Below are 14,758 nucleotides of genomic sequence, written 5' to 3'. Positions count from 1 at the left end.
TGACTTTAAATACCTGCTGGGCTGGCTAGTTAGGAATGATTGTCAAAGGTTATCAGTGAAGGGGTTGGGTCAAATGCAAATCTATCTCCATTATAGGAGAACAGTGCTGATATAGGTTACACACAGTACATTCAAATGGCCTGAGCCTGGCATTGGGTACATTTATAGGTCACAATGACTTTTCTGTATAATGGATTGCCCAGGCCAATGATGCCGCTGCCTTAAAGACTGACTTGAGCTAAAGCATCATCTCATGCGCAAGTCTGGTCTTGACTGGTTGGTTGGTCATAAATGGCTGTTCTTGTGGTCTGTGGCAGTGTAAAGGCTTAGAGTAAGGTCCTGTTGTCTGGCTGAATACGATGGTGTACACCCTTAATCCCAGCACTCCAAAGGTAGAGGGCAGGGGGATCTCTGTAATAATAGCAAGATTATTCTGGTCTCAAGGCTACTCAAATCAATTTAGTGAGGTCTAGGACAGCCAAAGTTACATAGGGAGACTTTGCATTTAAAAGAAAGGAAAGAAGGAAGCAAGAAAAGAAAAGAAAAAAAAAAGAAGAAAGAAAACCAATTGCTTAAACATGGTCTCACTTTACAGCCCGGGCTGGATTCTTACCTCATAATTCTCCTTCCTCATTAAAGGCTGAGGGTAACAGCATACACCACCGTGTCTGCCACCTTGCCACCTTTTGTAAAGCCCTGTAGTCACCACTTACACAATACACAGTGGTGATAGAAATCCTCTCTGCTGTGTTTTTGTCTTAACCATTTTCTTACATTTAGTGTAGCTAAGGGAGACATCTAGTAACATATTTTTCAGTCTAGGTAGTAACTTGGCTAGCCCTTTCCCCCTCCCCTACTCCCCTGGAAAGAAAGCAGTCATTCTACATTTTTGAACTTGAGTAGGTCGTGATGAAAAGATTAATGATAACAATAGAAAGACAGAAGACAAAAGCCTTCTTATATAGAATTTTTGATTTGAAAGTCACATATTGAACAAAAGATATTTAAATTAACTACAGAGCGAAGTAGGAGTCTTCAGAAGAAGCAAGGCTTCCTGCCAAGTCCCTTGAAGCCGCCCCCAGGCCTGTTTCTTATTCACCACCACTGTTTCAGTTTATATGACCAAGGATGTGTTCTTTCTTCTTCTCTTCCTACCACCTAGGCGACACATAGTTGGCAGGGAGCACTTGATTATTGGATTGCATATAAATCAGGTTTTAAGAGCAGTGACTAGCAGTGAACCAATATGAGTGCTACAGAGCACTAGGATTGAAATTTAGCAGTGACAGCTGACTTAAAACAGTGACCAGACAACTTGCTCAGGACTTCATGTAATCAAGGACCATTTGTTAATATTTTCCTGGCTTTTTAAATTTTAAAAATTGCTTTTAGTGGTATGTGGTGTCTGTGTGTGGATAAATGCACACAAATGCAGGTGTGCACAGAGGCCAGAGGTGTTGGAAGCCCCTGGAGCTGGAGTTGTGAGCCACTGCATAAGACTACTGAGAGTTGAACTCAGGTCCTCTGAAAGAACAGCAAATTTATACTTCACTGCTGTGCTGTCTTTCAAGACCCTGAATTTGTTTTCAGTAGAAAATTTCTGTTTATTTGCTTTCATATATAAGAATTACAGTAACATTGCTGTAATTTATCCTAAAATATTTGGTTAATTACATTTCAGTCCTTTAATACTTCCTTTGTTATTAATAAGTTATTAGAGCCCATCAGAAGCTTACTAACTTTATTGCTACATTTTAGCACTTTAATTAAAAGTATTATTATTATTATTATTATTATTATTATTATTATTATTATATTAGTGTGAGCTAGAGGCCGGAAGAGGGGATTGAGCCTGTGGATCTGGAGTCTTAGGTGGCTGTGAAATTGTTGACACAGATCCTGGAATGTGGACTTGAGTCCTTTGGATGAGCAGACAGTGCTCTTAATCATGGAGCCATCACCTCCTCCCTGAAGACGCTTAGGTCACAGTGATGGAAGGAACAATGAGAGGAAAAGTAGTTAGATAATTTCTCTGAGGCCACAGCTGCTTATTGACTGATCTGGACGGACAGTGAGGTACCAGATCCTATCATGTATCAGCCTTTGGCTTAACTAACAGGCCAGGTGTTTTGGTGATGTGGCGCTGTCCAGTAACGTGTGAGACACATTACTGACCGACTGGGAGCAATAAACCTCCCAGCACTGCACTTACAACACTGAACACTCATCTCCTGAAACAGCCTGTCCCCCGACCCCTTCTGTTAACTCATTCTTCCTTCCATTACTCGCCAACCTTCTGTAATGTCTTTGCCAAATGACCTCTTCACAAAAGAAGGCTAGACCTGGAACTTGGTGTGGTAGGTGGAGGAGTGGAGGAGCACACAGCTCAGCCAGGAAAGGGAGCACAAGGAAGGGCTCCGTCGGGTGGGTTTGAGTACATGCTTTGCTGAATCACGCGTATCGACCGGTGAGGTTTCAGCTAGGAGATGGTCTAGAAAGGACAGTTCGGCCACCTTGACCTGCAGGTCTGTTGAAGGGCTGCAATCCTCTGTTGTACTTCTGGACAGTTTAGTGTTCATTGCATAAGTATCATAGCATCCAGGGCGTCCAGGGAAGCCAGTTTCTAAGGGTATAATGGACCAGAATGATATCTACTGGTTTGTAAACAACTGATACAGTCGAGGCAAACCAAAGACAAAACTTTGGGTTTTGAAGCCACCAAGCAAGAGATGCCAAGGAATACAGTTCCTCCTGCCTCCCCATGACCATGCAGAGAGTTTCTGTAGTATTCCTGTTTTACAAGTGAAAACAAACAAGAAGACTAGCTCACTAGGTACTGTGTTAACTGGTGGGAGTCTGCAGTGCTTTATAGGAAGAATAGGTTTATGCTTTTGCCGTGGGATCTCACCGGGTTACTCAGGGTGGCCCAGAACTTGCAATCTTCCTGCTCTGGCCTCCTGAATAGCGTGGCCACTAGGCCCAGGTCATCAGAGTGAGAGTTTTCTCCTTGGCTTCAAAGTCTCGGTTCTAGTATTATTTCTTTAGAACACACTGTTTGGTCTGCTTTAATTTTCTTTTAAACCTCACTTTTTGTTTGAGTGTTTTGTCTGTGTACATCTGTGTGCCACACCTCTGTCTCCTGAGTGTTCCACTACCCCTGCCTGGGTTACGCAGTATCAAGCCTGGGGCTTCCCGAGTGCCTGGCTAGCACTCTACCTTCCTGCATGCCTGGCTAGCACTCTACCTTCCTGCATGCCTGGCTAGCGCTCTACCTTCCTGCATGCCTGGCTAGCACTCTACCTTCCTGCATGCCTGGATAGCACCCTACCTTCCTGCATGCCTGGCTAGCACTCTACCTTCCTGCATGCCTGGATAGCACCCTACCTTCCTGCATGCCTGGCTAGCACTCTACCTTCCTGCATGCCTGGCTAGCACTCTACCTTCCTGCATGCTCGTCAGCACTCTACCAACGGGGCCTCAGCCTCAGCTCTTCCTATTTACTTGGGACTTCCTGTGCAACTTTACTAGAATATATTTCCACAGTAGCAGGACACTTACTGTCTGCTTCATCTTTAGTCCCTAGAGCAGGGACTCTGAACAACCCAACAACCCTCCTTTTCTGAAGGAGATTTGGCAGGAATTCACTTCCTTTCCTCTTCCTCCTCTGTTTCCTGTTTCTCCATCCCCCTGCTCCCTATGTACACGTTAAAACACCCTGCATGTTTCTTAACTGTGAATGTTCTTTTAAGTCCACTGTTCTTAGTATGAACTGGTGACTTCATGCCTGAACTTCGTCCTTTACTTCATGAAATCATGGCCCACAGCTTTTTGAATGGTCGGTTTCAGCCAGCAAACACAGTGAACAATACATCTGGAAATATTCTGTCATATTTTATCTGAGAAACTCTTAAAGCAGCTGCTGCTTTGAGAGGCTTTTATTATGCTACAGACAGTCTATTGTCTGTGGAAGTGCTGGTTCTTACACAGCGCTGTGTGCTGCTCTTTCTGAGCTATTAACTTGATAGAAAAAAACTTGTCTTCAGTAATTTATGCGTGGCTTGTATTCCCTAAGAATACTATATTGTCGCCTTTTCTTTAGCTGATTTATTGTGCATTTAGGGATTTTTCTTGCTCACTTTTTTCTTTAAACCCAAATCAGAAGTTAAATGGCTAAGTAGTATTAAGATGTTCCGTAACCGGGCTAAACTTCACATCTCTGCACTATAAAGTGTTTAAAGTGCTTGTGACCGACGTACCTAAGTAGATTATGCTGGTCAAGTGGGTGAGTTTTACTGTGCACAGTGCTGACTCTTACAGTGGTCTCGAAAGCTTTTGGTAATATGAGGTGTATAGTCCACCTCTTTGGCATATTAGATAATTAGGATACAAGGATAATGATAATGGACGTCTAACCCTTGCACAGGAATGGTTTTTGAAAAGAATGAGGAAGATTGTAATTTGTGGTTTAATACATATACAAGTATTATACAATCTAGTTAGTGTGACTTAATATTTTTCCATCTATCTATCTATCTATCTATCTATCTATCTATCTATCTATTCGCTTTACGTCTTGATCACAGCCCCCCTCTCCTCCCAGTGCCTCTCACCTAGGCCCTTCCCTCCTCCCTGCTCCCTTTCTCTTCTGAGAAGGGGGAAGCCCCACTGGGTACCAACCCACCCTGGCACATCAAGTCATTGCAGGACTGGGGACATCTCCCACTGAAGCCAGACTAGGCAGCCAGTTAGGAGAACAGGTAGGTAACAGAGTCAGGGATATTGCAGGACACCAAGCTGCACATCTGTTCTGTGTGTGTGTGTAGGGGGTGGGCGACTAGTTCCAGCCCATGTATGCTCTTTGGTTGGTTGTTTAGTGACTTAATATTTTGACAATTTTTGTAGTGCTGTGGACGATGTTTTATTTACTCACTCAAGTCCTATTTATTAGTTACTATTTGTGGTGTGTGTGTGTGTGTGTGTGTGTGTGTGCGCACGCACACATGTGTAGGTAACATGTGTCTACAGGTGCATGTGCAATTGCATGTGGAGGCCAGAGGTCACGTGAGGCGGTGTTCCCAAGGAGCTGTCTACCTCATTTTGTGATACAAGGTCTCTCATTGGGATAGGAAGTTTGTCAGTTAGCCTAGACTAGTGGCCTGTCTCCACCTTCCCAGCACTGGGATTGTAAGCATGTGTTACCACTCCTGGCTTTTTCACATGGGTTCTAGAACTCAAAGTCTGGTTATCCTGTGTTCAGGGCAAGTACCAACTAAGCTTGCTCTCGAGTCATATTTTCGTCTTTATGAATCACGTATATTTTGTTTTTAAGATAAAGTTGTACTCTGTAGCTCAGGCTTTCCTAGAGCTCAGTGTGTAGCCCTGGGTAGCTTCAAATCCATGGTGATTTTCTCTCAACTTCCTAAGTGCCACAATCATACGTGTGAACCAGCAGCCCTGGCTTAGTGTTAGCAGCCTAAAACTTATATTTTATAAATTATTCTAAATATTTTTTGGGGGGAGCTGGGAATCGAACCCAAGGCCTTGTTTGTACCGGGCCAGTGTAACAGTGAGCTACAGCTCCAGACCTGTTTTGTGATTTTTAAACTGGCCCGGAGCTCACTCTGTAGCCCGGGTTTTGAACACGTGTCACCCTCCTGCTTTAGCTTCCCAGTGCTGAGCTTATAGGTATGAGCTCCCACATGCAGCTGTCGTGAAATACAAAGTCACAAGTATTTCCCCACAGGATTGAGTCTTTATTACCATATTGGCCTTCCTCGAATTAAAATGTGCCTTAATTTGCTTAACTGTTTCTGTTAGGTAAATTATTTTAAAAGTATTTTGGTTGTTATGAATAACATGGTGGTAAACACTTTTGTAAATATTTTTTTTTTTTTTTTTTTTGGTTCTTTTTTTCGGAGCTGGGGACCGAACCCAGGGCCTTGCGCTTCCTAGGCAAGCGCTCTACCACTGAGCTAAATCCCCAACCCCCACTTTTGTAAATATTGTAATTATCACGTTTGGTGACATTGCTTTTAAGGTCTGGAAAAGCATGTTATTTTTAGATTTACATATATATATGCATACATGTGTCATACTAATGTTTCATGTTTTGTTGTTTTGTTTCTAGTATTAGAGTCAGAATGACATTAGATATTTTTCCAGTCCCTCTCCTTCCCCCTCCCCACATATATATTGTGTGCATAATGCTTTATGTATTCATCTCACTCTGCAAAAGTTGTGTACTTTGCGTGTGTGGAGATGATTTCAGTGTAGCATGTGCATGCACATTTTCAACAGGCTTCTCTGTTCCTTCTTTCTCAGTGATGTCTCCAAGTTTCTTTAAAGAAACGGTAACAGCCCTGTGTTTTGACTTCATGTTGTTTTCTGATTACAATGTGAAAACATGCTATGGGAAGGATTCTTCTTTCTCCTTCTGAGACACGTTCCCAGGCCTCCTCTGCTGGCATTGGCCTCATTATGTATTAAGGAAGACGTTGCATTGCGGATCCCCCTGCTTCCTTCTCCTAAGGATCAGGGTTCCAGCTGTGCACCTGGGTGTGGTCCTAGTGATTGTAATTGAAACTTCCTTAACCTTTCTTTTGAAACTAGCTGGCGGAGGGCTTTTGTCTGTTGTTGTTGATACCTGTACTATATGCATACTCTGTGTTAACAGTCTTGATTCAGCCTCTGGAGTGATGGGATTGTGGGTATTTGCTACTGTGCCTGGGCCCATTATGTCTTAGACTGTGTTTCAGACATGCTTTAGTGAAGGGTAGTAACCGTCTGAGAATTTATGTTTGACTCATGCCTTCCTCTTGTAGGTTGGGAAAGAGACCGTTCAGACCACTGAGGATCAGATTTTGAAGAGAGATATGCCGCCAGCATTTATTAAGTGAGTAACTAACCATTTGTTACCAAATGGAATAGTATTCTTGATAAAAAGAAAAAGTGATTGATCCCAAAGTTGCTTCTGTGTGTGTGTGTGTGTGCGTGTGCGTGCGCGCTCATGTGGAGGTGGAGGTGGAAAATAAAATAAGTCCTATAACAAAGATGACTCCCCCCAACCCCACAGTTGACTCTTGGTGGTAACTAGGGTAGCAATCCCTTACTCTGGCACTGGGAATGAAAAATAATTAAGCTTTTCTCCTATTCTTGTATAAAGTTTATTCAGAGTGACTCGGCACCCCTGTTTGAGGAGGAGGATGTGAACCTGTAACTGTGGAAGGAATGGTAGAAGTCATCATGGCATACAGTTCAGTGGGGCATCACTCACGCGCAAGGTCAATCAGAGCCTGAAGCCCAGCAGCTTGTCTCCATGAGAACATGGGAAAACCAGTGTGTTAGGATGAACTGGAAAACCCTGAGCCGTTCATTTAAAAAGTGTATCACTTAATTAGCTCCCCAGTAAGCTCCTCTTACTGTAGCTTAAAGCCCTAACGAGATGAATGTGGTTGTCAGCTCTGGAGGCACACGAGAGCTCTATACAATGGTTATGTTTTTCTAGCTTCTCTTTAGGATGTGAGGAAGCAGAAAAAAGATACCTTGGCTGTGAAGGGGAGGGGACAGAGGGGACAGATGGAAGCAATTAATCCCGTCCTTGGAATTGTTGAGCAGGACATTCTTTGGGGCTATTTGGTTGATGTTTGGATGTTTCCAGGGCCTTGCTGACCTTCGCTTCCTCTGGTCTGTGTTACAGTGACGGCTTCTTAGGCGGCACAGGAAAGGAAGTAGTTTTAGAAACTTACTGTTAGGTTCACTTCCTAGACTGCGAGGACTTCAGAAAACAGAAGACTCTTGGTCTGTGGCTAGTTTCATATTCAAATCATCTCGTATATATTTAAAGAGCTTTCGGGAAAGGGTATGCCAGGGTTTGTGGTAGTCTCAAAATCAAATTACAGGCTTACTTGTATGACTGACAGTTCAGGGAATATCAAAAAAAGTGGGTTTAATATTAATTAAAAGTGACACAGAGATTGAACATTCTAGTAAAAAAAAAAAAAAAACCAAACCCAATCCCCCCCTTCCCCAAAACCCTTAACTATTTCTGATCTCGAGCATTTTAGATATGGAATATTCAAACTGAGTTTATATTGTAATTGCCATTGAAGGCCGTGCAATGCTCAGGATGTTCCTTCTAGTAAAAGAAGCTTTTAAAGGCTGGGCACAGCGGTCGGCCTCAAAGTGAGTTTTTAAACATCCAGGGTACATAGTGGGAATCCTGTTTCAAAAGCAAAACAAAACAAACAGAACAAAAAACCCAAAAAACAAAACCAGAGCAAACCCAAACAATGACATTTTAGTACAGAACAAGATTTGCAGGACACAGCAAGGCTCTCTTTTTGTGGGTGGAACAAGCTATCTGGTCTCTGACTGCACTGGAAAATGAGTTCACAATTCACTAAGTTTACCCAAGATTAATCATAGCCACACTGCTTTACAGTTGCCATAGAAACTGTTTTGATCCTCATAAACTTTAGGAGAGCAGTAGCCATGAAGGACTATTAAAATACTAGATTCACCTCCTGAGAAGTGATTTGTCTTTTAGAAACTGCCAGCAGGCGTGGCCAGCAGGCGTGGCCAGCAGGCGTGGCAGCTCTTTCATAATAGTATATATATAATTTTCATGAATCATCCTGTCAGCTGAGCATTATTTAATATTTACATGTAGTTGATTGATCAATGGCCTAGACACACTCATTGGTTAATTATTTATTCTTTATTTGTCTAGCATGTGCATCGCTACATAGAGTAGCCGTTCAGAACAGTATACAGTGAAGAATCTTCTGTGAAAAGTATTTTAAGTATTAATAGTAATAAACTACAAAATTTACCAGTACTTTAAAAAAATCGAGGGCTGAGGAGATGGCTTAGCAGATCAGAGAGCATGGCTGCTCTCCCAAAGGACCTGAATTTGGTTCCCAGTACTCACACACAGCCATCTGTACGTCTGCTTCAGGGCGTTAGAGCCTCGTCTGACCCCACAGGCACCAGGCAGTGTATGCATGGACTACACAGACTGCACGCAACAAAACATCCACATACATAAGATTAAGGGAAACATTAAAATAAGTACATTGGCCAAGAGGCAGGAGCAGGTGTTATTGGAAAGGAAAAAAAAAAGGAGACTATTCAGTCCCACACCCCCATCACTGTTTCCTGTTGTGTTTTCCTTGTCCTTTCACTGACGTGTAGTAGGCTCTTTCGCTTTGTGTTGTTCTTAGTTTTGGGTTTTGTTTTTCACTGGAAGAGGAATGAGTGGAATTACAGTTATTATGCCTGGGGATTGCACTTAGTTCCAGATACACGCATGGGGCATGGTGGGGTGCATCATATATGAACTGCCTGTTCCAGATACACGCATGGGGCATGGTGGGGTGTGTCATTTAGGAACTGTCTGTTCCAGATACACACATGGGGCATGGTGGGGTGTGTCATATAGGAACTGTCTGTTCCAGATACACACATGGGGCATGGTGGGGTGTGTTCATATACATGAACTGTCTTTTTTAAAATTTTTTTTATCAGATATATTTCTTTACTTACATTTCAAGCGTTATTCCCGTTTCCGGCTTCTTGTCCATAAGCCTCCATTCCCTCCCCTCCCTCTCCCCCATACGGGTATTACCCCTATACATCTCTCTTATTGGCGTGCCTCCTCCCGCCATATTCCCCTGCACTGGGAGTCCAACCTTGGCAGGACCAAGGGCTTCCCCTTCCACTGTCTGCTACATATGCAGTTGGAGCCCTGGGGCAGTCCACGTATGGTCTTTGGGTAGTGGTTAGTCTCTGGAAGCTCTGGTTGGTTGGCATTGTTGTTTTTATGGGGTTGCAAGCTCCTTCAACTCTTTCAATACTTTCTCTAATTCCCCCCAAGGGGGTCCTGTTCTCAGTTCAGTGGTTTGCTGCTAGCATTGACCTCTGTACTGGACATGCTCTGGATGTGTCTCTCAGGAGAGATCTATATCCAGTCCCTTTCAGCATGCATTTTCTTGCTTTATCAATCTTATCTAGTTTTGGTGGCTGTATATATATATGGGCCACATGAACTGTCTTTTGATTTCCTGTTTTAACAGCAGTTTCATACTTAGCTCATCTGGCTTCAAACTCCAGACCCTGCTGCTGGAGCTTCCCGAGCCAGTTGGATTGAAGGTTTCTTTTCCTATGCATCAAAGAGAAACAAAAGTGGAGTTATTTGGAGACTTTGAAGTCCAGGAGCTGTGATGCAAATGGACTTTAAAAGAATGGTCGGAGTAGGCTTGAACAGTAGAAGGAGGGGTCGGTCGTGTTCAGTGTGCGACGTGGTAGAATAGTGGGGAGAAGGCAAGCTACTCTGGACACAGTGAGAGGGGATGTCAGTCATGGAGGTGCATGAGGAGAGGGCTGGTAATGGCGGAGGTGGCAGGAAACTAAGCCTAGGGTGGCAGGTGGGACCACGGATGGAAGTCCTTGAAAGCCTGGCTGGGGAGATTAGAGTTGACAGGAAAGCAGCTTGGTAGTTTTTGAGCCATAGGATGGCAGCATGAAAGTGGTTTTCCAGCAAGGTTCATAACCAGATTCAGAGTGGATAGTAGACAGGTGTCAGTGCTAAAATGAAAATTAGTTGTGTGTCACACCTGGCCAGCTTCATTTTCTGCCAGTGTGGACTTTGATTTGCACTGACTCCTTACAGGTGAGAAACGTTTCTGATGAATTGTTTGAATTTTTCTTGGGAAAAAAAAATCGCCTTTGCAGTACACAGTGGAACTTCACTCTTTTTTAGTTAGTTTGTTTTTTTTTTTTTTTGGAAACAGGGTTTCACTATGTAGCCCTGGCTGTCCTGAACTCCTTATGTAGACCTCGCTGGCCTCACACAGAGATCCAGCTGAAGTGTGTTCTTATCTCTTGGGCCTGTCTAAGGCTACTTAGTGCCCCAGGGTTCTCAGGCTATCACTGAGAGTCCTGTCAGGAACTCCCTGTAAGGAGCAGAGTGCGCGTTTCCTGCTGGCAGGCAGAGGCTGTTGCTCAGGGACTGGAGCCTGCTGCCTTCTGCCTCACGGCTGCTCTCAGCAGCTTGCTGGGAGCTGTCAGAGCTTCCGCTGATGTGCCAGCTTGGATTGTTTCTGAAGCATGTTGGGATATGTAGGCCTGATGAATGGAGCAGAGTTCTGAGAGTGCCGTGTGGGAGGGAGAGTGCTCAGTGCTCCATCCATTCATCCTGGTTCCCCGGGAAGGAAGCTCCTTGTTCTCATCCTTATTAAACACTCCCACTTCAGCATGATTTTGGCACATACCTGTAAGATTTTAACATACTTTATATTAATGTATAACAAATGCATTTTAAAGGTATTAGAACATATTTAGATCTAAGATAAATAGTGCTTTGTTTTATATTATCATCACTTACAATTAGCTTTCGCTTTCTTTTGATCTTAAGCACCCAAACAGTTGTCTTGTGATTTGTTATTTTCAAACCCACTTGTTGGTTAAAGTTCACAGAATTTTTGATTTTTAGAATTTTTTAGAAATTGTATCATGCAATGCCATGTGCTTGCCTGGGCTAGTGTATGCTTTGATGTTTCAGGATGCTCCATTTTGTTCTCTTGCTGTTGTTGTTGTTTAGTTTTTAAACTTGAGGTTTTTGGCATTCTTTCCAGTGCTGTTTTAAGAAGTCTTTTGTCACTTCAGCTAGATGGCCAGGTTTCCCGAGGTGACACTGCCTCACTGCATTTTCCACCCAGAGCAAGCACGCTTGACCTGAAATGGCTCCCCTTTGGACTTGCTGTGTTAAACTTGGCTGTCTACTGCTGTTTTGGATTAACTTCCTTAAAAATACCTGAGTCTTCTCAGTAATAAGGGGAGTCAGTTTACCAATCTGCAGATGAGGTCTAACTAGGTTGACGGGTTAAATCTGGCTTACTTCATGTAGCCTACACTATTGAGAACTGAACAAATAAAACACTAGACTTGTTCCATTGTCTACAGAATAATCACAAGATTGAAAAGAACTCAGAGGGCCCAGGGAGATCACATATATGTTACTGGGATGTATCTACATATATTACCATGTATGCATGCATGTCTTATGTCAACTTGACACACAAACTGTAGTTATCTGAAAGGTGGAACCTTAATTGAGAAAATGCCTCCATAAGTTCTGGCTGTGAGGCCGTTTCTTAATTAGTAATTGATGGGGGAGGGCCCAGCCTACAGTGGGTAGTACCTCCCTGGGCTGGTGGTCCTGGGTTCAATAAGAAAGCAGGCTGAGCAAGCTATGAGGGCAAGCCAAAGAGGAGGCAGCCCTCCATGGCTTCTCCATCAACTTTTGTCTGTTCCTGTCCTGTTCTGATTTCCTTCAGTCATGAGCAACAGTGTGGACTTGTAAACCAAATGAACCCTTTCCTCCACAACTTGCTATTTGGTCATGGTTTTTGTCTGCAATAAAACCCTGACGAAGACACTGTGTAATTCTGAGACTGCCAATGTTAAGATTCTGCCCACTTAGAATAAGCTCTCGCTTTTGAGCCCTAAGTTAACTTTGAGCTGCACATGTAGCCAAAGCTGGCCTAAAAGCTCCCAAGATGGCAGGTGTGCGCCATCAGTAACAAACTCATTTTACAGATAAAAGTCTAATCCTTGACAAACCCACTCACTCAGCATCACCTGTTACTGTCTTATTGCAGATGTCATGTTTTCCAAAGGCATGTTCATTTTGTAGCCTGACTTTGTCCTAAAGTCCTGCAACTGTAAAGAGTGCTTCAAGGATCACACATAGTATTGACTAAGTGACTCACCCCAGAGACACACAGACTGGAAAAACAGTCCTGGGGCGATGGCTCACTGGAGAAAGTACCTGCTGTGCAAGCATGAGGCGCTGAGTTTGGATCCCTGGCACCTACAGGAAAGGTTGGGTGTAGTGTACCTGTAACCCCAACGTCGGGGTCGGCGGGGGGTAGGGTGGGGCCTCGAGAGTCCTGGTGACCTACCGGCTGGGGAGCCAGGCCAGCTGACTCTGATTAAGGTAGACACTCAGATGACGAGTTATGGCTTTCCTGTGTGTGCACACGAATACACACGCTCTCTCTCTCTCTGTCTCTTTCTCTCTCACCCCCCCCAAGCATACACTCATGGACACACAGACACACACACACACACACTCACACTCACTCTCTCTCACCCCCCCAACATACACTTACACATGCACTCATGAACACACATAGACACACACACACACTCTCTCTCTCTCTCTCACACACACACACACACACATACACACACACACTCACTCTCTCTCACCCCCCCAACATACACTTACACATGCACTCATGAACACACACAGACACACACACACTCTCTCTCTCTCACACACACATACACACACCTCCCCAAACATACACTTACACATGTACTCACTCACATACATGCACACACACTCTCTCTCTTAAACATACACACACACACCTCCCCAAACATACACTTACACATGCACTCACTCACATACATGCACACACTCTCTCTCTCTTAAACATACACACACACACACCCCAACACTCACTCACACATACATGCACACACACTCTCTCTCTCTTACACACACACACACACACACCCCAACACTCACTCACACATATATGCACACACACACATGAATAAATTAAACAAAACAAAAGGCAAATAGAAACACTAAAACCAGTCAGGTACATGAATTCCTTATTACCCTCACTTTTCCAGTATAGGTCTGGTCTCACATGAAAGAAGTTTAAAGTTTATATGTTGCTTTTCCTTAAATTGTTTAAAATCTGTATTGTTCTTCCAATAGTAGAGGCAAAGGAACCCCACAGAACAGCTCCATTTCTTTTTTTTTTTTTTTCTTTTTTTTTCCCCCGGAGCTGGGGACCGAACCCAGGGCCTTGCGCTTCCTAGGCAAGCGCTCTACCACTGAGCTAAATCCCCAGCTCCAACAGCTCCATTTCTTAAATTCCACGTAGGACTGGTCGTTATTTAATCCACCTCACTGTGTTCATGAGGCCTCAGAGGCTCAGAGGCTCAGTAACTGAAAGTAACTGAGCCCAGGACTGTATGACCGCAGGGCGGTGCTAAGCCGCACCCTCCCTCTCCTTTGAGAATGCTGTCTGATAGCGGACTAGTTTCTGTGAGGCATCCATGAATGACAATGGACGTAAAACTATCCAGGGTGAAGGTTTGGTGTTGCCCGCCCCTTTCTTTTTTCAAATTACTTTAGTAAATAAACCCAACTACTTTAAAAGCTTTATGATAGATTTTTTTTTCATCCAATCCATTTTTTCTGTTGATGGTAAGACTTTCTGTCCCGGGGATTGTACCCAGGGTCTTCTGATGTTAGACAGTCATCCTGCTGGATTAAATCCTCTAGCCCTTATGGCTTGAAACCACACACACACACACACACACACACACACACACACACACACACACACAGAGGCGCACACACATACACAGAACTTATATTTATTTAATGTTTTCCTCAGTATCCATTGACAGACAGACACAGTTTTTTTTTTTACTGTATTATAGCAGTAGTCCACTACATGAATGTGAATTTTCTGATAATGAACCATACATGCATTTTTTGGGGGGGTGGATACATTATATTTGCTTGTGATTTTAAAAAGCATCAACAGGGAGTTGGGGCACACTTAGGGGGCTTGAAGCTGGACAATTGCTAGTTTGAGGCCATCCTGAGTTACATTGCTACATAGTGAGATCTTCTTGCCAAACCAAACAGCAGTGCTGAGTTGAAATT

At 43.6% G+C, this 14,758-nt stretch overlaps 1 protein-coding gene across 5 annotated transcripts in view; it reads left to right on the top strand.

Moving 5' to 3' along the window:
- The window catches only part of Vcl (vinculin), a 110,384-nt gene that overhangs the window by 40,059 nt on the left and 55,567 nt on the right, over nt 1-14,758 (top strand). For all 5 annotated transcript variants that reach the window (NM_001431401.1, NM_001107248.2, NM_001431400.1 and 2 more), the window contains exon 2: nt 6,822-6,892. In NM_001431401.1, the coding sequence (NP_001418330.1) occupies nt 6,873-6,892 (20 nt within the window). In that variant the 5' untranslated portion in view covers nt 6,822-6,872. The remainder of the gene's footprint in view (nt 1-6,821; nt 6,893-14,758) is intronic.

The sequence above is a fragment of the Rattus norvegicus genome, chromosome 15 (assembly GCF_021556685.1).
Source record: "Rattus norvegicus strain SHRSP/BbbUtx chromosome 15, alternate assembly SHRSP_T2T, whole genome shotgun sequence".
Lineage (NCBI taxonomy): Eukaryota > Metazoa > Chordata > Mammalia > Rodentia > Muridae > Rattus > Rattus norvegicus.
Note: the sequence above shows the minus strand (reverse complement) of the source record. Positions and strands in the feature narration are given on the sequence as shown.